At 42.4% G+C, this 23,676-nt stretch overlaps 1 protein-coding gene across 1 annotated transcript; it reads right to left on the bottom strand.

Moving 5' to 3' along the window:
- Positions 1-921: 921 nt before the first annotated feature.
- RPS23 (ribosomal protein S23) lies at positions 922-14,293 on the bottom strand. Its single transcript, XM_075854859.1, has 4 exons — positions 14,186-14,293; positions 12,649-12,808; positions 4,646-4,766; positions 922-1,111 (listed from the first exon to the last, which is right to left on the bottom strand). Exons 1-4 carry the CDS (start codon positions 14,187-14,189, stop codon positions 965-967), a joined length of 432 nt encoding a protein of 143 aa, XP_075710974.1. The 5' UTR covers positions 14,190-14,293; the 3' UTR covers positions 922-964.
- Between the last annotated feature and the right edge of the window lie 9,383 nt (positions 14,294-23,676).

Here is a 23,676-nt window from a genome sequence, read left to right as displayed (position 1 = left end):
GAGCGATGACACATCGGCACCAGATGCTACATTTGATTCTGCAGCAGCATCGGCGTTTGCAGGTAAGTCGATGTAGCTACTTACCTGCAAACGCTGATGCTGCTGCAGAATCAACTGTAGCCTCTGGTGCCGATGTGTCCTCGCTCATCCGACACGATGCAGGACCTGGGGCAGGAAGTGACGTCACAGTGTGATCTCTCGAGAACACGCTGTGTGTCTGTGCACTGCCAGTAGCTGGGTGTTAACGAAGAGAAGTGGATGATGCTGATTCGTCAGCATCATACACTCCCATTCACAACGCCCAGCTAGTAAAAGAAGTAAAAACGCCCAGATGTACGCACATAATACACGCCCAGTTGTACTTTAGAAAGCCTCATTTGCATAAATATAAAAATGGTCATAACTTGGCCAAAAATGCTCGTTTTTAAAAAAAACAAAAACATTACTCTTATCTACATTGCAGCCCGATCTGCTGCAATACGAGATAGGGGTTGCAAAATCTGGTGACAGAGCCTCTTTAAACTCATGTTCAAACATCTGTGGTCACAGATAGACTTGGCATTTCAGAGAAAAACTTTGTTCGCATATGCAAATTGGGTTGGATAACGGTAATACACATGTAGCGTTTGATAGTATAGTGGAAAGCCTAGTGGTCACTCAATGTCCATTGATGAGCATCTGTCCAATGTATCTAGTGAACATGCTGCTCTGTTTAATGTACAGGGTATCTATATACAGATAACGCTGAGTATTTATACTGTTGCAGCTGACACGCCGCCAATCAGTATACAAGTATGCAGTGGAACCATACATGGTTTCAAAATCACATATGGGCAAAGTAAAACAAGTGCCATAGATAAACAGATCTAATGACCGCAAATAATCAGACACAATTACAATAAACTAGTGAATACACAAGACTGTGTGAAAGTTGTTTATTGAACAAGGGGATAGCGGAGCATGTCTATGATCTTGGTCTCTCCTTTTTGCCTTTGTACAAGGCCAACAGAGATACATTGGCTACTTTGACAACCTTGAACCGGACACCGGGAATGTCACCAACGGCATGACCAGCCCGACCAAATCCAGCAACCAAAACTTCATCGTTTTCCTAAGACATAGAAAGGGGAATTGTTAGCATCAGAGGTTCCATTGGGGGATTGTGAAAACAACAACCACTTTGTATAGGGTCAGAGATAGTGTCCCAGCATGCAAACAACAGGTCAGACTTCACCACACTGATACCCCGAAGTTTGATGGACTCACAACTTGCTGCATAATCATTTGGTGTACCCCCGTAAGGTCTGCTGTATACTATAGGATGCTGACGAAAATACAGGTGTTCACCTTTTACATTTTTTGACCTTTGAACATGATAACCAAGTGAACATCCTTTAACCCCTTAATGACCAGCCTATTTTAAACCTTAATGACCAAGCCATTATTTACGTTTTTCCATTGTTGCATTCCAAGAGCTATAACCCTTTTATTTTTGCGTCGCCATAGCTGTATAAGGTCTTGTTTTTTGCAGGACAAGTTGTATTTTTTAATAGCACCATTTTGAGGTACATATTTATTGATTAACTTTTATTAAAAAATTTGGGGTGGGGGGGGGGGGGGGGGAATAGAAAAAAACCCTGAAATTTGCCACTTTTTCGCGTCTTAAATCTATGCCGTTTACCGTGTCATATAAATAACAATAACTTTATTCAGCGGGTTCTTACGATTGCAACGATACCAAATTTGTATCATTTTTGTATGTTTTACTACTTTTACACAGTAAAAACGTTGTTTTTTTTCAAAATTATTTGTTTGTGTCTCCATATTTCAAGAGCCATAACTTGTTCCGCCGATGCAGTTGTATGAGGACTTTTTTTGCGGGAAGACTTGTCGTTTAAATTGGTACCATTTTGGAGTAGATGCGACTTTTTGATCACTCATTTTTTTAAAGTCAGGATTCACAGAAAACAGCAATTTTTCCATAGTTTTTTATTAAATTTTTTACGGCGTTCACCGTGTGGGTTAAATAATGTAATAGATTTATAGTCTGGGTCGTTACGGACGCGGCAATACCAAATATGCGCGACTTTTACTTTATTTTGTTAATAGTAAAGCAGTTTGTAAGGGGAAAAAGTGGGGTTCTCATTTTTTTTTTTAAATTAACTTTCTCAAACTTTTTTTTTTACTAGTCCCACTAGGGGACTTTAATATGCGATTATCCGATTGCTATTATAATACACTGCAATACTCCGGCATGATCTAGCAGGCATTCGCTCCAGGCAGACCTGGGGGCCTTTATTAGGCCCCCGGCTGCCATTAGAGACAGACACTCTGCGATCTTATTGTGCACCGCATCTGAGGGGTTAAACGGGTGAGATCGATACTAATATCGATCTCACCCAGCAGAGCAGGGATGACCCCAGCCCTCAGCTACCTCTGGCAGCTGAGAGCAGGGAGATTTGACGGCTCCCTGCTCTGTTTACTTTATCCTGATGCAGTTCCGTAAAAAGGCACAAGCATCAGAATAAAGCCCGTTAGTGGCCGCCGTTAAAAGGCGTATTGGCTGTCACTAACGGGTTAAAGCAAGTCTATCATGAGATTTTTTAGGCTGACAAACAGCTGACATGGCTATTTAGCGATATGGCTGGTATGTTTCTATTCCCCAACCCTAACAGTGTTAAAGATCTGACAGCTTGCACCAAGGTGGGGGGAATTTTTTATTCTGCTGCTTGTCATATGCAAATTTGGTTGGAGTTTCTGCGGAACCAGGAAGCGTCCGGTTGCAAGACCTCTAACCACTCCCCTCCGCAGTTGACTGCTCTACTGGTCTTCAGCGTCATACAAGCAGAGCTGTCAATCAACTGCAGATGGGAGGGGTTGTAGCTCAGCAAACAATCAGCATGCAGTGGAATAAAACTTTACTCTGATGCAAGCACAAAGATCTTCAACACTGGTCTGGTCCTACTCCTTTAACCTATTCCTAACTAGCAGTGTCAGACGTTTGTTAACCAAAAATCATGTGCCAATCTCCCTTTAAGTTGCAACACAAGAACCTTAGGATGTATTAACCTTGAAAATAGTTAGGCAGATTTATTAATGGTCTGAAATGGACAGCATAAAACCAGACTAGACAGGCAGAAACGGCGATAAATTCACCAGTGGCACACTGATAAATTTGGCACATCTTGGTAGATCTAGCGCATCCTCTCTCTTAGTTGGCTTACCTTACAACAATATTTTGCACCCAATATCTGGAGCACTTTTTAGCTCCTCTTAGCCACACCCCCTTTTCTAGACTATCAAAAACTACAGTGAGGCACAAAAAGTGTGTTCCCACAAATTTGGTGTATGCCATGTACACCGATGTTTTGGTTCAATTTGAGCCAGAACATTTTGCTTCATAAATCTCCATTGTGTCCGGCATTGCAGTTTTCAAATTCATTCGTTAAAGGAATTTTCTGGGAACACATTGATTGATTGATTATCCTTGAAGGGAGCGTCACCACTTTTGCACTCCATCCCCAACACCACCACCAGAAAGGGGTAGAGGAGACAAGTTCAATCATACCTATGTCAGCCATCAGGCTACCTTTATCTAGTGAGGTTTGTGGTGTGGGGGGGGGGGGGGGGGGGAGAGAAGCGGTGACAAACACTTTAAAGGGGCTGCCCAGAAAATCCACACTGGCGCACATCCATTCATGGGCTGTGCCTAGTATAGAAGTTAAGCCTCAATCAAGCGAATAAGCAAATGGGGCTGAACTGCCTGGTGCACTTTCTGGAAAAACAGATCTTGTACAATCCTTATAACAATGTAATCACAGTAAGCAGGATGTTCCCATGAACCGCTGTACTATTTCATCATTGTTATTGTGCGGGCATAGGAGCTGTACCCACCCAGTCGTTACCAGGTGGATCCGGTGTGTCAAGAGACACAGGACACGCATACCTGAAAGATTCAGGTCTTAGCGAACAATACAGCTGCTCTGTATACAGAACAGAGCAGCTGTATCTAAAAAAAAAATATTTTTTTAATAAAAACTGATTTGAAAGTTGCACCAATACACATCTATAAAAAAAAAAAAAAAAAAAAAAAAAAGTTTACATAACCTTTAACAGAGGGAGGGGGGAGGTCACAGAACAGAGAGCTAACAATGGACCCCAGGTTTGCAAAGTGCATGTGCCTAATAGGCTGTCAGTCAGTATAACACAAAGGCAACAATGATGAATGATTTTTATGTTCCCCATAACAGCCACTGGAAATACAACTCATCCCACAAAAAACAGGCTGTCATTAAAGCTACAAAATAAGGCAAAGCTGCAGTAGCAGGAACAGTCAGTTACCGACATGCCACAGTGCGTATAGGGGGAATTTCGTAAGACTGGCATGCTGCGGTCCTTTCATTCTGATTGGTGCGAGTCCCGAGGGGCAGGGAATTCATGACTTGGTCCTCTAGTACCATTTATAATATGTATTTGATTAATGAGCTATTAATTGACTACCAGATACTAGTCAATATGATCACATAAGGCTGCACCAAAATGACTCCTGATATAGTAAAGGTTTCCTTACTGCTGGTCATGAGGGAGTCTAAGTAGAACAATGTATTATAGCACTAACAAATGCGCTGTCCAAAATCATATTTACCTCAATAAAATTCAAGCAACCGTCGTTGGGTACAAAAGCAGTGATCTTCTTGCCATTCTTGATCAGTTGCACTCTGACGCATTTCCTGATGGCAGAGTTGGGCTGTTTGGCCTCAACACCACTGAAAAACAGAACCAGATATTCAATACATTTTTCCTATTGGGATACTGGTCCTATAGCAGATTAAAGGAGTTCTGAGACTTTTATATTGATGGCATATTCTTCGGATAGTTCATCAATATCAGATCGGTGGGGGTCCAACTCCCACTGTTCAGCTGACTGAAGGGGCCGCCACCTTAGTCATCGTTGCCCCTTAAGTAAGCTGATCAGCCGGGGTGTCAGGACTCCCCATTAATCGGATATTGATGACCTATCCAAAGGATATGTGATCAATATAAAAGTTCTGGAGTACCCCTTTAAGCTTTGTGACTGTAGCGTTAAATCAAATTACCCATCTGAACAAATTAAAACGTATGCATGGAACAAGTTTCTATTGGCTACAACCGATCTTAGCAAAAAACAGTTTAACATGACTCAATGAGATGAACATTAAAGGGAACCGGTCACCAGAATTCCTCTCCTCACTCCCTGCTGCTGTCAAAAGTTTATTATTAGGAGCAGTCAACCAAAAGTAAGGAGGCGGGGTTAACTCAAACACTTGAGGAACGAAGATGTGACTTATGCTCATTAGCATATGCTGTGGGAACACAAACTAAATACTGAAGGTACAGTGCCTACCTAGAAGATTCTAAACTAAAATAGTGTATTTTAATGTTGCACAACTTCGTAATTCATTTTAATGAAAAATTATTTTTATTTTCAGATACATCTATGTATCCTGGATACATAGAAGCTGTATTGTGTGCTGAAACCTGAATCCGTCAGGTCAGCGGGACTTCATAACTCAGATGTGATCAATCACAGCTGGATCCTGCGTGTCACATGCAGGACCCGCTATCATCGAACCAATCTAAGTTATGAAGTCCCGCTGACCTGACGGATTCAGGTTTCAGCACACAATACAGCTTCTATGTATCCAGGATACATAGATGTATCTGAAAGTAAAAATAATTCAATAAAAATACAATTACAAAGTTGCACAAATCACTAAAATAAAGTTTTAATAAAAACAAAAAAGCTTCAAAGGTTTACATAACATTCCCTTTAACCCCTTCCCTCTTTAGCCACTTTTGACCTTCCTGACAGAGCCTCATTTTTCAAATCTGACATGTGTCACTTTATGTGGTAATAACTCCGGAATGCTTTCACCTATCCAAGCGATTCTGAGATTGTTTTCTCGTGACACATTGGACTTTATGTTACTGGCAAAATTTGCTTGATATGTTCAGTATTTAATTGTGAAAAACACCAAAAATTAGCGAAAAATTGCAAAAATTAGCATTTTTCTCAATTTAAATGTATCTGCTTGTAAGACAGGCAGTTATACCACACAAAATTTTTGCTAATTAACATCACCCACATGTCTACTTTAGATTGGCATCGTTTTTTGAACATCCTTTTATTTTTCTATGACATCACAAGACTTAGAACTTTAGCAGCAATTTCTCACATTTTCAAGAAAATTTCAAAAGGCTATTTTTACAGGGGCCAGTTCAGTTGTGAAGTGGTTTTGAGGGCCTTATATATTAGAAACCCCAAAAAAGTCACCCCATTTTAAAAACTTCACCCCTCAAAGTATTCAAAACAGCATTTAGAAAATGTCTTAACCCTTTAAACATTTCACAGGAATTAAAGCAAAGTAGAGGTGAAATTTACAAATTTCATATTTTTCTGCAGAAATACATTTTTAATACAATTTGTTTTATAACACAGAAGGTTTTACCAGAGAAATGCAACTCAATATTTGTTGCCCAGTTTCTGCAGTTTTAGGAAATATCCCACATGTGGCCGTAGCGTGCTACTGGACTGAAACACCGGCCTCAGAAGCAAAGGAACACCTAGTGGATTTTGGGGCCTTATTTTTGTTAGAATATATTTTAGGCACCATGTCAGGTTTGAAGGGCTCTTGCGGTGCCAAAACAGTCAAAATCCCCCAAAAGTGACCCCATCTGGGAAACTAGACACCTCAAGGAAATTATCTAGGGGTGTAGTGAGCATTTTGACCGCACAGGTTTTTTACAGAAATTATTGGAAGTAGGCCGTGAAAATTAAAATCAACATTTCTTCAAAGAAAATGTAGGTTTAGCGATTTTTTTTCTCATTTCCACAAGGACTAAAGGAGAAAAAGCACCGTAAAATTTGTAAAGCAATTTCTCCCGAGTAAAACAATGCCCCACATGTGGTAATAAACGGTTGTTTGGAGACACGGCGTGGCTGAGAAGGGAAAGAGCGCTATTTGGCTTTTGGAGATCACATTTAGCAGGAATGGTTTGCGGAGGCCAGGTCACATTTACAAAGCCCCTGAGGGGACAAAACAGTGGAAACCCCCCACAAGTGACCCCATTTTGGAAACAACACCCATTGAGGAAATTATCTAGGGGTATAGTGAGCGATTTGACACCACAGTTTTTTTGCAGAAATTATTGTAAGTAGGCCCTGAAAATAATAATCTAAATTTTTTCAAAGAAAATGTAGGTTTAGCTAATTTTTTCTCATTTCCAGAAGGACTAAAGGAGAAAAAGCACCACAAAATTTGTAAAGCAATTTCTCCCGAGTAAAACAATACCCCACATGTGGTAATAAACGGCTGTTTGGACACACGGCAGGGCTTAGAAGGGAAAGAGCACTATTTGACTTTTTGAGATCACATTTAGCAGGAATGGTTTGCGGAGGCCAGGTCACATTTGCAAAGCCCCTGAGGGGACAAAACAATGAAAACGCCCAAAAAGGGACTCCATTTAGGAAACTACACCTCTTGAGGAATTCATCTAGGGGTGTAGTGAGCATTTTGACCCCACAGATGTTTCATAGAATTTATTAGAATTAGGCAGTGAAAATAAAAACAGTCCTTTTTCTTCAATAAGACGTAGCTTTAGCGCAAATTTTTTCATTTTCTCAACAAATAAAGGAAAAAAAGAACCCAACATTTGTAAAGCTATTTCTCCCGAGTACGGCAATACCCCATATGTGGTCATAAACTGCTGTTTGGGCACACGGCAGGGCTCAGAAGGGAAGGACCGCCATTTGGAGTGCAGATGTTGCTGGATTGGTTTCTGGGCACCTGTGGGCCCAAAACAGTGGAAACCCCCCAGAGGTGACCCCATTTTGTAAACTACACCCCTCAATGCATTTACCAAGGGGTGTAGTAAGCATTTTAACCCTGCAGGTGTTTTGTAGAAATTAGTGTGCGCTCAATGTTGCAGAGTGAAAATGGGATTTTTTTCCATAGATATGCCAATATGTGGTGCCCGGCTTGTGCCACCATAACAAGACAGCTCTCTAATTATTATGCGGTGTTTCCCGGTTTTAGAAACACCCTACATGTGACCCTAATCTCTTGCCTGGACAATCGACCAGGCTCAGAAGTGAAGAGTACCATGCGGAGTGGAGGCCTAATTTGGCGATTTACAAAGTATTGGTTCACAACTGCAGAGGCTCAGATGTGAAATAATAAAAAGAAACCCCTGATAAGTGACCCCATTATGGAAACTGCACCCCTCAAGGCATTAATTAAGGGGTGTAGTGAGCATTTTCACCCCACAGGTCTTTTCCATAAATGAATGCGCTGCGGATGGTGCAAATTAAAAATTTATATTTTTCCCTAGATATGCCATTCAGTGGCAAATATGTCATGCCCAGCTTATGACGCTGGAGACACACCCCAAAAATTGTTAAAAGGGTTCTCCCGGGTATGACGATGCCATATATGTTGAAGGAAACTGCTGTTTGGGGACGCTGTAGGGTTCAGGGCCGAGGGAGCACCATTTGGCTTTTGGAGAGCGGATTTTGCTTGGTACTATATTTGTTTGAGTATTGCTGGTGTTTTATAATGTGGGGGTACATGTAAGCGGGGCGGAGTATATAAGGGGCATAGTCAGGTGGTATAAAAAAATAAAAATAATCCATAGATGTGTGTTACGCTGTGAAGCAATCCTTTCTGCACAGGCCGGTGTCGCACTGATAAATGGTGTCATTTCTTATCCCCCTTTTGGTCCACACTCCGCACCTTTGTAGTTTGGGGAATTTTGCTGTGAAGTGTTGTCCTGGTATAATACGGGCACCGTCGCTTCCAGCGGATATGTTTGGGCCCTCCCCTTCCTGGTTCCCTAATTTTAGGTCCTTGATAAATCGCCTCTTCAAACAGAAGAAATGTTCCCCTTGGGCACAACTGCATATTTTTTTATTTCCTGACTTATTGGAGCCATAACTAATTTTATTTTTTATAGACGTAGCGGTATGAGGGCTGGTTTGTTGCGGGACGAGCTGTAGTTATTATTGGTACCATTTTGGGGTACATGCAACTTTTTGATCACCTTTTATCCTATTTTTTGGGATGCCAGGTAAACAAAAAAACGCAATTCTGGCACAGCTTTTTTCGTTTTTTTATACAGCGTTCACCATGCGTTATAAACTACATGTTAACTTTATTCTGCGGGTCAGTACGATTCCGGCGATACCTAATTTATAGCACTTTTTTATGTTTTACAACTTTTTGCACAATAAAATTACTTTTGTAAAAAGAATGTATTTTTTCTGTCGCCAAGTTGTGAGAACCATAACGTTTTAATTTTTTTGTCGACGGAGGTGTATGAGGGCTTGTTTTTTGCGGGACGAGCTATAGTTTTTATAGGTACCATTTTTGGATACGTGCGACTTTTTGATCACTTTTTATTGTAATATTTGTAGGGCAAAGTGACCAAAAAACAGAAACTCTGGTAACGTTTTTTACGGGTTTTTTTTACGCTGTTCACCGCGTGCAATAAATATAATATTTTGATACCTCAGGTCGTTACGGTCGCGGCGATACCAAATCCATATGGTTTATTATTATTTTTCAATAATAAAAGGACTTGATAAGAGTAAAAGGGGGATTGTGTTTTATTTGATTACTTGAAACTTTTATTGTTTTCAAACTTTTATTTTTTGCACTTTTTTTTACACTTTTTTATACTTTTTTTACACTTTTTCTCAAGTCCCACTAGGGGACTTGAAGGTCCAACGGTCAGATTTTTTTTTTTCTAATACATTGCACTACCTATGTAGTGCAATGTATTAGATCTGTCAGTCATTCACTGACAGCAAGCCGTTTAGGCTTCGCCTCCCGGCGGGGCCTAAATCGGCTTCCGTAATGGCAGAGCAGGAGACCATTGTGTCTCCTGTTGCCATAACAGCAGTCGCCAGTCCCGATTGCCTGTCAGGGCTGGCGATCTGCTTGTAACCGCTACGATGCAGCAATCGCTTTCGATTGCTGCATCGAAGGGGTTAATGGCAGGGATCGGAGCTAGCTCCGGTTCCTGCCGTTACAGGTGGATGTCAGCTGTACAGTACAGCTGACCTCCACCGCTGATGACGCCGGATCAGCTCCTGACCCGGCGCCATCTTGCCGGCAGCTACGGAAGCCGATCAGGCTCCGCCGCCGGGCGGATCTTGACCGGCTTCGGTGCTAGGCAGACCGGGAGGCCAGTATTAGGCCTCCGGTTGCCATTGCAGCCACCGGAACCCCGGCAATTTCATTGCTGGGGCTCCGATGAGCTGCAAACACCTTAAGTGCAGCGATCGCGTTTGAGCGCTGCACTTAAGGGGTTAATGGCGGGGATCGAAGCTAATTTCGGTCCCCGCCGTTACAGTCGGATGTCAGCTGTAAGATACAGCTGAGATCCGACGATGATGGCACCGACTCAGCTTCTGAGCCGGTGCCAAACGTTTGACGTACATGTACGGCAAGATGCGGGAAGTCAATGCTTTCCATGACGTACATGTACGTCAAATGTCGGGAAGGGGTTAAAGGAACAGTGTCATCACAAATAATTTTTTTATATGTTAAAGATGTTAGTGCTTTAATAAAAACGTTTATATTCATTTGTGTGTTTGTGTTTTACTGTTTCTTATTTTTACACTTTTTCTTCCCTAAGGGGGCTGCCATTTTTTGTTCCATTTCTGTGTGTGTCGATTAACGACACACACAGACATGGAATACGGCAGCCACAGTCCCATAGGGACTGCGAACGGCTCCCGTCCCATTGACTGCCGTGTACGGCGTCTGTGTGGGAACTGCGCATGCGCCGCTCCCACACAGTCCTATTCGAAATTGGCGCCGTCCGGCGCCATTTTCCTGTGGACCGGAAGTCGCGGCCGGACAGTAATATTACTACTTCCGGTCGCGGCTTCCGGACTTGTGCACATGGAACAGCGGCAGCAAACGGAGCGGACGGGCCGGAGGGAGCCGCGGCGGCAGGAGCAGGTAAGAGATTTCAATGTATGTTAGTGTTTGTGTGTGTTTACTACTGTATGTAAACCTACTACACTGTGGGTTACCTCAAAAAATGGCGACACACAGTGTAGGAGGTTAAACCTTTCAAACCCCTCGTTTATCCCGGCACTAGCCAGGATAAAGGAGGGGGGGATGCTGAGAGCTCACTAGAGCGAGGGCTTTTAACCCAATGTTGCAATTTTGGGAACTAGCTCCAGTGACCAAAAATGGGTAGTATTATAAATTAGAAATAATTTATAATATTTCCTGACTCGCGAAAAAAATAAAAAAAATTTGAACAATGTTTAATCACCCACACACTAAATGTTTCATTTTTTTAAAAAAAACATGTTTTTCTGGCAACACATTCCCTTTAAAGGCCATCAGAAAGTGACATTGTTTGAATCAAGATTTTCTGTTACACAATGAAGAATCTTTGCTGCTGTTATTACCTACATTAAAAAAAAGTGTCACTCAGGCCAGTAGACCTCACAATAGACACTTCCTGTTCTGTAGAGATCACAAAGGCCCTGTTCAGTTTTTTTTTTAGGCGTATTTGAGCGTAAACCTGGAAAAACTAGCAAAATGCCTACAAACAGCTTCCCATTGAATTCAATGGGAAATACAGTGCTTGTCACACGAGGCTTATTTTTACAATGCTGAATTAAAAAAAACATCTCGTAGAAAGCAGTATGTAACTCTTGAGGCGTCTTTGGAGCTGATCTTACACCGACACTATGAAAAACGTCATGTTCTGCTCCAAAAGACATCTTGAAATCAGAGGCTCTTTCCTTGAAAACCACGCCAGAATTTTCAGCCACTTTTTGTACGTGTGAACATACCCTTAGGGTCGCTTACCAACATGGTCTCAGCTTGTTGATCGGCGTTCATGTCTATTATGTTGGTAGCTCATCTCCCTGTTTACACATGGAGATGAGCTGCCGACAACAATAAGGCTATGTTCACACGGGGTATTTTGCAGAGTTTTTTGACGCGGAAACCGCGTCGCAAAAACGGCCCGAGAACGCCTCCCATTGATTTCAATGGGAGGCGTCGGCGTCTTTTTCCCGCGAGCAGTAAAACTGCCTCGCGGGAAAAGGAAGCGACATGCCCTATCTTCGGGCGCTTCCGCCTCTGACCTCCCATTGACTTCAATGGGAGGCAGGAGAAAGCGTATTTCTCGCTGTTTTATGCCCGCGGCGCTCAATGGCGCGATAATTGCCGCGAAAATCGGCGTGCAGGGAGAGGAATATCTGCCTCAAAGTTCCAAACGGAATTTTGAGGCAGATATTCCTCCCCCAAAATACTCCATGTGAACATAGCCTAATATTTCCTGCAGCATAAACGATCCAATCGCTGATGAACGAGCGTTTGCTCCTTTTTACGTGTACAGAGATCGGGAACGAGCATTCACATTAAAGCGAGTTTGCCTAATAATTGGCCCATGTAAAAGGGCCTTTAGCAGTCATATCATCGCAGGCAGGATTACACTGACAGGTAACACCTATATACAGATAACACAGGATCCACCATTAATAGGTAATGGACACAGTTCCCTCTTCCCAAACACATATAGGCAACATTCCCTTTAAAGGCTTATCTGGTCTGGACAACCCCTTAGTTGGGAACTTACACTTTTTCCAGGACGATTCCTTTAGCGTGGGACGCTCCTCCAAAAGGGTTAGCCTTAAGAGCAGTCCCTAAGTGGGCCTTCTTGTACTGCTTGTCATGCCATTTCTGCTCACGTCGGTGGTTACGGAGCTTTCTAGCTGTACGAAGACCACGGCACTTGCCTGAGGAAAAAAGAGAAATAAGTGAATACAAAAGTGCAGTAAAGCGAAGGCAAGTGTGATCTCTGGGCATCCTTCTACATCATGGATGTGGTGGAGACTGGCACACAAGGATCAAACAATGGGGCAAATTTACCAACAGACAGGGACAAGTACCAAGGATTCATCTTTCAGGATTAGTGCTCTTTACATAGACATTTGATCCCAATTTATTCTGGATTTCAATGGGAATTTTTTTGAACCACAAGACTCCAAGCGTTTACATCATCATTGACCGACCACCGCACTACTCAGAAACCAGTAGTGCTCAACTACTCTACAGACCGTGGGAACAGCTATATATAATAGGAGCTTTATGACTGGTCACATGATTACTGGGGCACCCTCATTTTATCAGTGCTGCTGGGCACCATTAAGGGGTAGGGCAGATTCTAATAAGTCACTCAGCTCTTGTCAAATAAGTATCTACTAATGAAATGTCTGCCGAAATTCCTCCTTTACAAGACCTGTAAATGGCACCACATGTCAGAGTGCAGGTAAACAGGCAGCTGTAATGAGGGTGGTGGTTACAGGATGCATCATGGGAACGCTGCATCCATACCTGCCGCTTACATATGTTCTTACATCAAGAAATTAAAGATTATGTAAATGTAAGCAGGGGAGCTATAGAGTGATGACGTGACATCACCACCTCCATCCCCCAGTGCCATCTGCAGATCTCAGACAGGAGGAATTACAGCAGACCATTAGTATGTGATAGAATTTGACAGGTAGCCCCTTCATCACATTGTGATCATGTCAAATTACAGAACAGTGGGGCTCCTATAGCAACGCCAGGCAATAGACTATACAAAAGATATAATGTCTCCCCCAACCTGATCAGGAGATTATATATATATATATATATATATATATATATATAATGTGTCAAAACACAGATCAACTAAGTTTTTATTGCATTTCTCCCTCTATATTATAATTACCAGAACGTATAATAACGAGGAGCATCCACAATATCAGCAGCCAGGAGTAAGATCACACTAAGCGGACATGGCAGCTGTATAATGGCCAGGCGATGACAAGGGCACTACATCCGGGCACCGTGGCGGCTATGTGATAGAGGTGCTGCGTGTACCCGCGTTATACTGTACAATGGACAGGGTAGAGGGAGGGTGGCAGCAGACCGGGCCTAACATGGCGCCTGCTCTCCACACAGCAGCCTCATGGTGTAATAACTCCCTGCGCTCACAACACTCCGAGTCACAACCACACTACAGACGAGCAGCGAGGTGAGCAGCCCGCTCCCCCGGAATGTACGGTGGCTCCCAGCCCGCTCTCTAGCTGCCCAGCGCCCTCTCCACGCCGCAGAGCCTCACTCACCCATCTTGCCTGTCCTAGGGCCGACTGCGGAAAGATCGACTCCCAGAACCCACCGAGAGACACAGGAGCTGCCAGGACCTCACTAAGGGTGCCTTCCAATGTGCCTGACCCGGAAATGCAGTGGCTATGGTCTTTATTCCCTGTTAGGTGAAACTTGGATGTGAATGATCTGACAGAAAAATAATAATATGATACGAAGATGAATTCTGAATGACTTTCTAATTAAAATACTGCAACTTAATTTGGACGCCGCAGGCAAAAAGGTGACTGAAGTATTTAGTAAACTACAAATCCCATGATGCCTGGCTTCTTAAGGGGCCTAAAACGGAACTCGCCCACGTGAAGGGCCTCTGGTTGGCTATGTGTAGTGCGGCATAACGCGTTCAGTTTTAATGTTGCTGCGCTTGATCGGGAGCAGAAATTCGGGGTTTTATACGTCATGCTTTTTAATATCGAAGTCGTTTACTTAGGCTGGTAGATCTGCAGATACATTGCTGGAATTCTTGGTGTACGCACCCTCCAATATTTGGGAAATTCACAACGTAATATAGGAAAGTTCTAATACCACTTTGAGGGCCTCAAAAATCCTGCATAAGGTCTCATGCACAAGAAAGTGTGTTAATTGGGTTGTAATGCAGTACTCAAAATATTGATTGGGGTTCGGTATCCGGGATTGATTTTTCCACCGTGGTGGTAGCGGTAGGCATATTGAAATTCACTGCCGCTTTATTTTGGATCTGGTACGAATCTCGAATGAGCTTATGTGTATGAGGCCTTGAAACTGCTGACCAAGCGATATAGGGGAGGGTAAGGCTATGGGCACACAAGTAAAAACAGCTGAAAATTACCGAGCTGTTTTCAGATAAAACAACCTCTGATTTTGAGCCATTTGTGAAGCAGAAAATGTTTTTTGAGGTGTTTTTTCTAGACTTTTTGGAGCTGTTTTAATATTGACAAAATGCAAAAACAGCTGAAGAGGTGACGTGCATGTTTTTACGTGCCGGCTTTTAAAATGGCGGCATAAGAAACACCCCGCCTGGAAAAAAAAGCTCTGGTTTTTTTTTAAGTGGTTTTGCGCCACAGGTGTTTTTTGCTGTGTTTTTTTTTTCCCCAATTCAAAAGGGAAAAACAGCGGTTTTTGCCAAAAAGACAGGTAAAAAACGCGCCAAAAAAATAGTTTACTTCTGTCTCCCAGTGATTTCAAAAGAGTTTTTGATGCCCCCAGAAAAAAAAAATGACTTGCTGTCCATGGTCGGCTTTCCAGCCTATCACGTTACAGCTGTGATTGTTGAGCCAGGCTAGGGGGAATCTGAAGCTCCTCCTGTCAGACAGGATACCTTACTTTGCGACATCACGAAGCGAAGGCTATTGGGATTTGGGTTTGATTTCCTGGCAGTGAATTTTCTTAAATTAATATTGTAGACTAGACACATATGTGACGATACGGCCAAGATCTGTAAACCTGGAAAGTTTGAGAGCAATGTGTGCCAGATCACGGAAAAGGCGCACATCTGTTGGTGAATATCTAGCACTAGTGAACAGCGGCAAGTTGTACTTATTGCAGTTTAAAAAGTGGGGAAAAAGTTTTGAAAGTCGCACCCCTTTTACGGACACGTTTTCTATGAATTAAGGCTAGGTTCACACTTTGGTTTTGTCTTCGGTTTAACATACGGCAGGAAAAGCTCTAGCAGTATACATTAAATGGAGGCTGTGAGGGATATCTAAGGGCACATTCACACGTGGTGGAATTGCTGTAGAATTCCGCTGTGGACAGTCCGAAGTGGAATTCTGCAGCAGCCATTTTTTACATTTCTTTCTATACATTTTTAGGAAACTTAGTTCAGACGTTGGAGAAAATAACTGCGGAAATCCGGCTGCGGTGCAGAATTTTCCCTCCGCAGCATGCACTTTCCATTGCGGAGAAGAAGCGGAATTTCACTGTGGATTTCATCCTTTGCAATGCAAAAACTGAAATCTGTGGCAAGTCCGCTGTGATATCTGCAACGTCTGAATTACCTGTCAAATATGCAAATGTAGGTGCAGAATTGTTGCGTAATTGCGCCGAATCTGCATCAACATTTGCAGCGGATAAATTCCGCCACGTCTGAACATGGCCTAACAGTGGCATCCGTCACCTATAGACTAATAGGATCCATTTAACCCCTTCAGGACTGAGCCTGTTTTGGCCTTCAGGACGAAGACGATTTTTCAAATCTGACATGTGTCCCTTTATGTGGCAATAACTCCGGAATGCTTTTGCCTATCCAAGCGATTCTGAGATTGTTTTCTCGTGACATGTTGTACTTTATGTTAGGAAAAAAAATTTGGTCAATAAATTCAATATTTATTTGTAAAAAACACCAAGATTTGAAGAAAATGTGCAAAAATTAGCATTTTTCTAAATTTAAATGCATCTACTTGTAAAACAGATAGTAATACCACACAAAATACTTACTATTTTATATTTCCCATATGTCTCCTTTATGTTTGCATCGTTTTTTGAACATTCTTTTATTTTTCTAGGACGTTACAAGGCTTAGAACTTTAGCAGCGATTTCTCATATTTTCAAGAAAATTTCAAGAGGCGATTTTTACAAGGACCATTTTAGTTCTGAAGTGGCTTTGAGGGCCTTATATATTAGAAAGTCCCCATAAATCACCCCATTTTGAAAACTGCACCCCTCAAAGTATCCAAAACAGCATTCAGAAAGTGTTTTAACCCTTTAGGCGTTTCACAGGAATTAAAGCAAAGTAGCGGTGAACGTTACAAATTTCTTTTTTTTTTTTTTTTACAAAATTCATTTGTAATAAAAAAAATTCTATACCACAGGAGGTTTTACGCAAGAAATGTAACTTATTATTTATTGCCCAGATTCTGCAGTTTTTAGAAATATCCCACATGTGGTCCTAGTGCGGTAATGGACTGAATACACAGGCCTCAGAAACAAAGAAGCACCTAGTGGATTTTGGGGCCTCCTTTTTTTTAGCATATATTTTAGGTACCATGTCAGGTTTGAAGAGGTCTTGTGGGGCCAAAACAATAAAGACCCCCAAAAAGTGACTTCATTTTGGAAACTACACCCCTCAGGGAATTTATCTAGGGGTATAGTTAGCATTTTGAACCCACAGTTTTTTTGCTAAATTTATTTGAATTAGTATGTGAAGATGAAAATCTACTTTTTTTTTCTGAAAAAACGTTGAAATTTTTAATTTTTTCAAGGAATAAAAGAGAAAAAACACCCCAACATATGTAAAGCAATTTCTTACGATTATAGCAATACCCCATATGTGGTAATAAACTGCTGTTTGGACCCACAGCAGGACTCAGAAGATTTTGAAATTCTGATTTTGCTGCAATAGTTTTCAGTGCCGTGTCGCGTTTGAAATGCACTGGAGGGAACAAAATAGTGGAAACCCCCGGAAAGTGACCCCATTTTGGAAACTACACTCATCAAGGAATTTTTCTAGGGGTAAAGTTAGCATTTTGACCCCACAGTTGTTTTGCTGAATTCATTGGAATTATTCTGTAAAGGTAAAAATCTACTTTTTTTTCTGAAAAAAGGTAGCCATTTTTAATTTTTACAAGGAATAAAGGAGAAAAAGCACCCCAACATTTGTAAAACAATTTCTCCCGATTACGGAAATATGCCATATGTGGTAATAAACTGCTTTGGTGCCTTGGTGACGCGCCTCTCTTGACATCTGGCCCCACCTCCCTGGATGACACGGCAGTCCATGTGACCGCTGCAGCCTGTGCTTGGCTTGTGATTGGTTGCAGCTGTCACTTGGACTGAATTGTCATCCCGGGAGGTCAGACTGGAGGAAGAAGCCGGGAGTTATCGGTAAGTCAGAACTTTTTTTTTTTTTACACGTTCACGTGTATTGGAATCGGAAGTCACTGTCCAGGGTGCTGAACCAGTTTAAACTCTTTCAGCACCCTGCACAGTGACTGTCTCCTGCCGGGTTCGATCAAAACGAGTTCGGCCGAACCCGGTAAAGTTCGGTTCGCTCATGTCTAAGACACTCCGTTAGGATGTTTGTAAACAAAAGCACGTGGTGCTTTTCTGTTTACATTCAGTTTGACAGCTCTTGCGCGAATCACGCAGTTCGCACGGAAGTGCTTCCGTGCGACCTTCGTGGTTTTCACGCACCCATTGACTTCAATGGGTGCGTGATGCGCGAAAAACGCACAATTATAAAACATGTCGTGCGTTTTACGCAACGCACTCGCGCTGCGCAAAATTCACGCATCGTCTGCACTGCCCCATAGAGTAATATAGGTGCGTACGACACGCGTGAAAAGCACGCGCGTCGCACGCGCGTATATTACGCTCGTGTAAATGAGGCCTTAAGCCGTGAAAATGAATATCGACATTTCTTCCACTAAAACGGTGCATTTTTTCAATTTCACAAAGGATAAAGGGGGAAAAAGCTGCCCAACATTTGTAAAGCAATTTCTTCCGAGTACGGCAATACCCCACATGTGGTCATAAATGGTTTTTCATTATAAAGTAATTAACCCTTTCTGGACTGATCCATTTTTTTCTTTTCCTTTTTAGTTTTCTCCTCGCCGCGTTCCAAGAGCCGCAACTTTTTTATTTTTCAGTCAATAGAGCGGTATGAGGGCTTATTTATTGAGGGCCGAGCGGTCGTTTTTATTGGTACCATTTTTTGGTACATACAACTTTTTTAGCACTTTTTATTAAATTTTTAGGTAGAGCCAAGGTGACCAAAAAAACAGCGATTTTAAATGCTTTATTTTTCACGTGAGACGCTCCATACATCACCCCCCACACTACGACATGCTATGTCGTGGTGCGTGCAGGGGTTAATGTGCAGCGGATGGTGCGGAGTGAAAATTAAAATTTTCCACTCATATGCCATTTTAGTGCACTATATGTTATACCCAGTTTGTGCCACTGAAGACAAATACCTCATAAAATATTAACCGGGTTCTCCTGGGTATGGCGATGCCATATCTATGGACGTAAACTGGTGTTTAGGCACACTGCAGGGCTCAGAAGGGAGGGAGCGGCTTTTGGCTTTTGGGGCGCAGAGTTTGCTTGGTAGTTCTGTTTGGGGTTTTACTGGTGTTTCAGTTTATAATGTGGGGGCATATGTAATCTGTGCGGAGTACATCAGGGTACATGTTATCTGTGCGGGGTACATCAGGGTATAATAAGAGGGTATAATAATGCAGTAAATAAATAATCCGCAGATATGTGGCCGGTGTTGCACTGATAAATGGCGCCCGATCTTATCTGCTTTTGGAACACTGCACATTTTGCATCGCCATATTCTGAGAGCCAGAACGGTTTTATTTTTTCTCCACCGGAGCTGTGTGTGGGTTTATTCTTTGCGGGACAATCTGTAGTTTTCATTGGTACCATTTTGGGGTACCAGAAATTTTTTGGATCACGTTTTATTCAATTTTTGGGCAAGCAAGGTGACCAAAAACCATCAATTCTGACAATGTTTTTTTATTCTTTTTTTTTTATGGCGTTCACCCTGGGCTATAAATTACCATTATATTTTATACTGCGGGTCGGTACGATTATGGCGATAACAGATGTATATAATTTTTTTATGTTTTGCAGTGTTTGTGCAATAAAATCACTTATTTATAAAATAAATTATTTTCTGTGTCACCATATTCTGAGAGCGATAACTTTTTTTATTTTTCAGTCAAAAACGCGGTGTAAGGGCTTGTTTTTTGCGGGACGGGTTGTAGTTTGTATCGGTACAATTTTGGCGTACATGCGACTTTTTGATCACGTTTTATTGTATATTTTGGGAGGGTTGGTAACCAAAAAATTGTGATTCGGGCACTGTTTTTCCGTTTATTTTTTTTGCGGTGTTCACCGTGTGGGAAAAATAATATTACAGTTTTATAGTTGGGGTCGTTACGAACGCGGTGATACCAAATATGTGTACTTTTTTTAACGTCTTAATTTTTTTCCTATAATAAAAGACTTATAGGAAAAAAAGCATTCTTTGTTTATGTCACTTCTAACTTTTATTTTTACACTTTTTAAAAACATTTTTAACATCTTTTTTTTACTTTTTTTACTTGTCCCACTAGGGGACACTTACAGCTCTGATCGCTGCTGGAACACATTACACTACACACGTAGTGTAATGTGTTCCAACTGTCATTGTGACGTAACTGTCACACTGACAGGAAGCATAGGAGGACCGGCCGGAGGCTGATTCTCCTAGGCTTCCGTACATGGCAACCCGGAGGTCATTGTCTGGCCTCTGGTTGCCGTGAGAAGGATCGCCAGCCCCCGCAAATACATGTGGGGGGCTGCCGATCCGCTGTAATCCTCTTCAATGTGGTGATCGCAATCGACCACCGCATCGAAGGGGTTAATTGCCGATTTCAGCGGCGACAGGCCGCTGATCGGCAACGGGGAGAGCAGGGCTGACACCCTGCACAGTTAACCGCCGCTGCGGTGTAGCACCGCGCGGCGGTTAAGGGTATGTTCACACGGCCTATTTACGGACGTAAATCGGGCGTTTTTGCCCCGAAATACGCCCGAAAATAGCGCCTCAATAGCGCTGACAAACATCTGCCCATTGAAAGCAATGGGCAGACGTTTGTCTGTTCACACGAGGCGTATATTTACGCGCCGCTGTCAAAAGACGGCGCGTAAATAGACGCCCGCGTCAAAGAAGTGACCTGTCACTTCTTTGGCCGTAATTAGAGCCGTTATTCATTGACTCCAATGAATAGCAGCGCTAATTACGCCCGTAATTGACGCGGCGTTCAAGCGCCTGCACATGCCGGTATGGCTGAAATTACGGGGATGTTTTCAGGCTGAAACATCCCCGTAATTTCAGCCGTAACGGACGCCCTCGTGTGAACATACCCTAACTGTCAAAGCACTGACGTTAGTGCACGTCAAGGTGCGCGAAGTGACTGCTTACATTGACGTGCATTAACGTCAAGGTGCGGGAAGGGGTTAATGAATACATTGTGAGCTTTTTTCATGACATAAAGGTTAAACAGATGCCATGGGTGATGGATGCCACTATTAGGCATCCGTTTAACATATTTGTGACCAATAGGCTGTAATGGCATCCGTTTAACGTATATGTCATGAAAATGGCTTTTAATTTTAATGGCTCTGTCTACATATAACAAAACTGGAGCACCTTTTCTTACATCTCTGCAGTTACACTATTATTCCTCTATTGCTAGTTGGTGTATCAGTACACAGTCTGACGCCCTCCGATCAGTGATGAGTCTCCGGTCCCCCCCTGCATGCGGGACAGAAATGTGCAGAAAATCTGCAGCAGATAACAGTCCCCACCACGTGGATGAGATTTGAACAAATCCCATTCACGTGCTGCAAAGCATTTTCCTCCCAGAAATCAGAGCATGCTGAGTATTTTCAAATCTGCCGCGTGCTCCTTCTGTTCTGGATGTTCACTACAGATTTCACCCTTTTCCGTGAAATCTGCACCAAAATCCACATGTAACACATGCAGACTTTACTGCGGAAAATCCTCGACAAATCCGCTATGATGCCCGCATATAGGGACATGGTTTGTCCCATCATTAAGATGGTTGTACAGGGTTAAATAAACATGGCTACTTTCTTTTAAAAACAGCAAGACATCTGTCCACAGCTTGTATGTGATATTAGAGCTCAGTCTTGACTTCAATGGATTTGAGCAGCAATACCAGACACAACCCATGGGCAGGTGTAACGCTATTTTGAAAGAAAGCATATTTTTTAAATCCTGGACAACCCATTTAAGTAATGCTGGTTTATGGCCTTGTGCGTGGACCCTGTACATCGGCTCCCTGAGTTTGATGTTATGTTACGTCACAGATGTGCAGATCTGTAATATGACACCAAACAAAAAGAAAAGTGCGGGATCCACCTGGCGCCACAAAAATGAAGGACTAGTGTAAAAGCTCAAAAGGATGATTCAATAAACGTACAACGCGTTCCAAGGTCGGTCTGACCTCTTCCTCCGGTACATACAAATGTTCACAAGCAACAAAACCGTACAGTGACGCAAATTCTTTAACAAACTGAAAAATAACATCTATAACGCTGAGTTCACACTGGTTGGATATGCTGCGTAATAGCACACAGCGTATCCGCCCTGTAAGCTGCAGAGAATTCCGTGCGGAAAACCGCACCAAACTGGTGCAGTTTTTCGCCTGGAATGTCCACTGCGGAAAACTAGCACTTAACCGACACTTAACCCGACGTTTCATCCCAGGGGACCGCTACAGCCTGTGATTGGATGCAGCGGCGATCACATGGGATGAAACGTCATCCCAGGAGACCTGACTTCAGCAAGAAGGAGAGACTTCTGGGTAAGTATGATTTTTTTTTTCCCCTGACTTGCGATTTGGAAATGGCACTATACAATTCTTTTAGCATTTTTCAGAAGGCAGGCAACAATGGACCTTACCTGAAGTACCAGAAAAAAAGTCATAAAAAACTTGGGTTGGGTTGAATATTTGGAAACCAGTGTGGGGAGACCAGGGCTACAACTTCAAGTGAGGCCAGCAGGGTGATTCCGGGACAGCATTTCCCTTCCCAAGTGCCCCCAACTGCTAAAAATGGACGTCCCCAAAATAATTCAATGGGGAAAACCCACAACAAATAAGCAGCGTTTACGCAAATACAATTGACATGCTACAGAAAAAAATTCTGCACCGCAGGTAAATTTCTGAGCGTTTTTCCCACTCAGTATTTACGCAGCGTGTGGATGAGATTTGTTTTATCTCATCCACTTTGTTGCTACTGTATTTGCTGCGAATTTTCCGCAACAAGTTCAGTTGCGTAAAATCCGCAGTATTTACTCAACGTGTGAACTGACCCTAAAACAAATTGTATAAAAAAAAGTATTAAATCAAAGATATATAATCCACTAAAAAGCAGGTGTGATGATATTATAATATGTTATATAACATACAGATGTGACTGAAAACATGTTTGAATAAAAAAATAAAAATAATAATTACAATTTATTTAAATTTATTAGTGTGTTTCAACCTCGGAAATGGATCAAAGGGAAGAAGGGAAAGAGAGGGAGGGGAGAAAGAAGGAAAGAACCTATAGGGGGAAAACATGAGATAAATAAAAAAAACAACCAGCGAGGCAAACAAAAGTGGTGCCCCTAATCAATACAGGCTTATTGATCTGTAATATGGACATCTATATTATGCCTTAGGGCCCATTCACATGAACGTGAATAACGTCCGTGTGCTGCGCATGAAAATCACGCGCAGCACACGGGCCCATTGATTTCAATGGGGCCGTTCACACATGCGTGAGTTTTCATGCAGGGAGAGTCCGCTGCGTGAAATTCACTGCATGTCCTATATGGGTACGTTTTCACGCACCTACGTGCCCATTGAAGTCAATGGGTGCGTGAAACCATGCACCGCACACGGATGCACATCTGTGTGCGGTGCGTGATTTGCGGATCAATTCAATTAAAAATAATTTTAAAAAAAGATG

Source organism: Rhinoderma darwinii, chromosome 1 (genome assembly GCF_050947455.1).
Source record: "Rhinoderma darwinii isolate aRhiDar2 chromosome 1, aRhiDar2.hap1, whole genome shotgun sequence".
In the NCBI taxonomy this organism is placed as follows: domain Eukaryota; kingdom Metazoa; phylum Chordata; class Amphibia; order Anura; family Rhinodermatidae; genus Rhinoderma; species Rhinoderma darwinii.
Note: the sequence above shows the minus strand (reverse complement) of the source record. Positions and strands in the feature narration are given on the sequence as shown.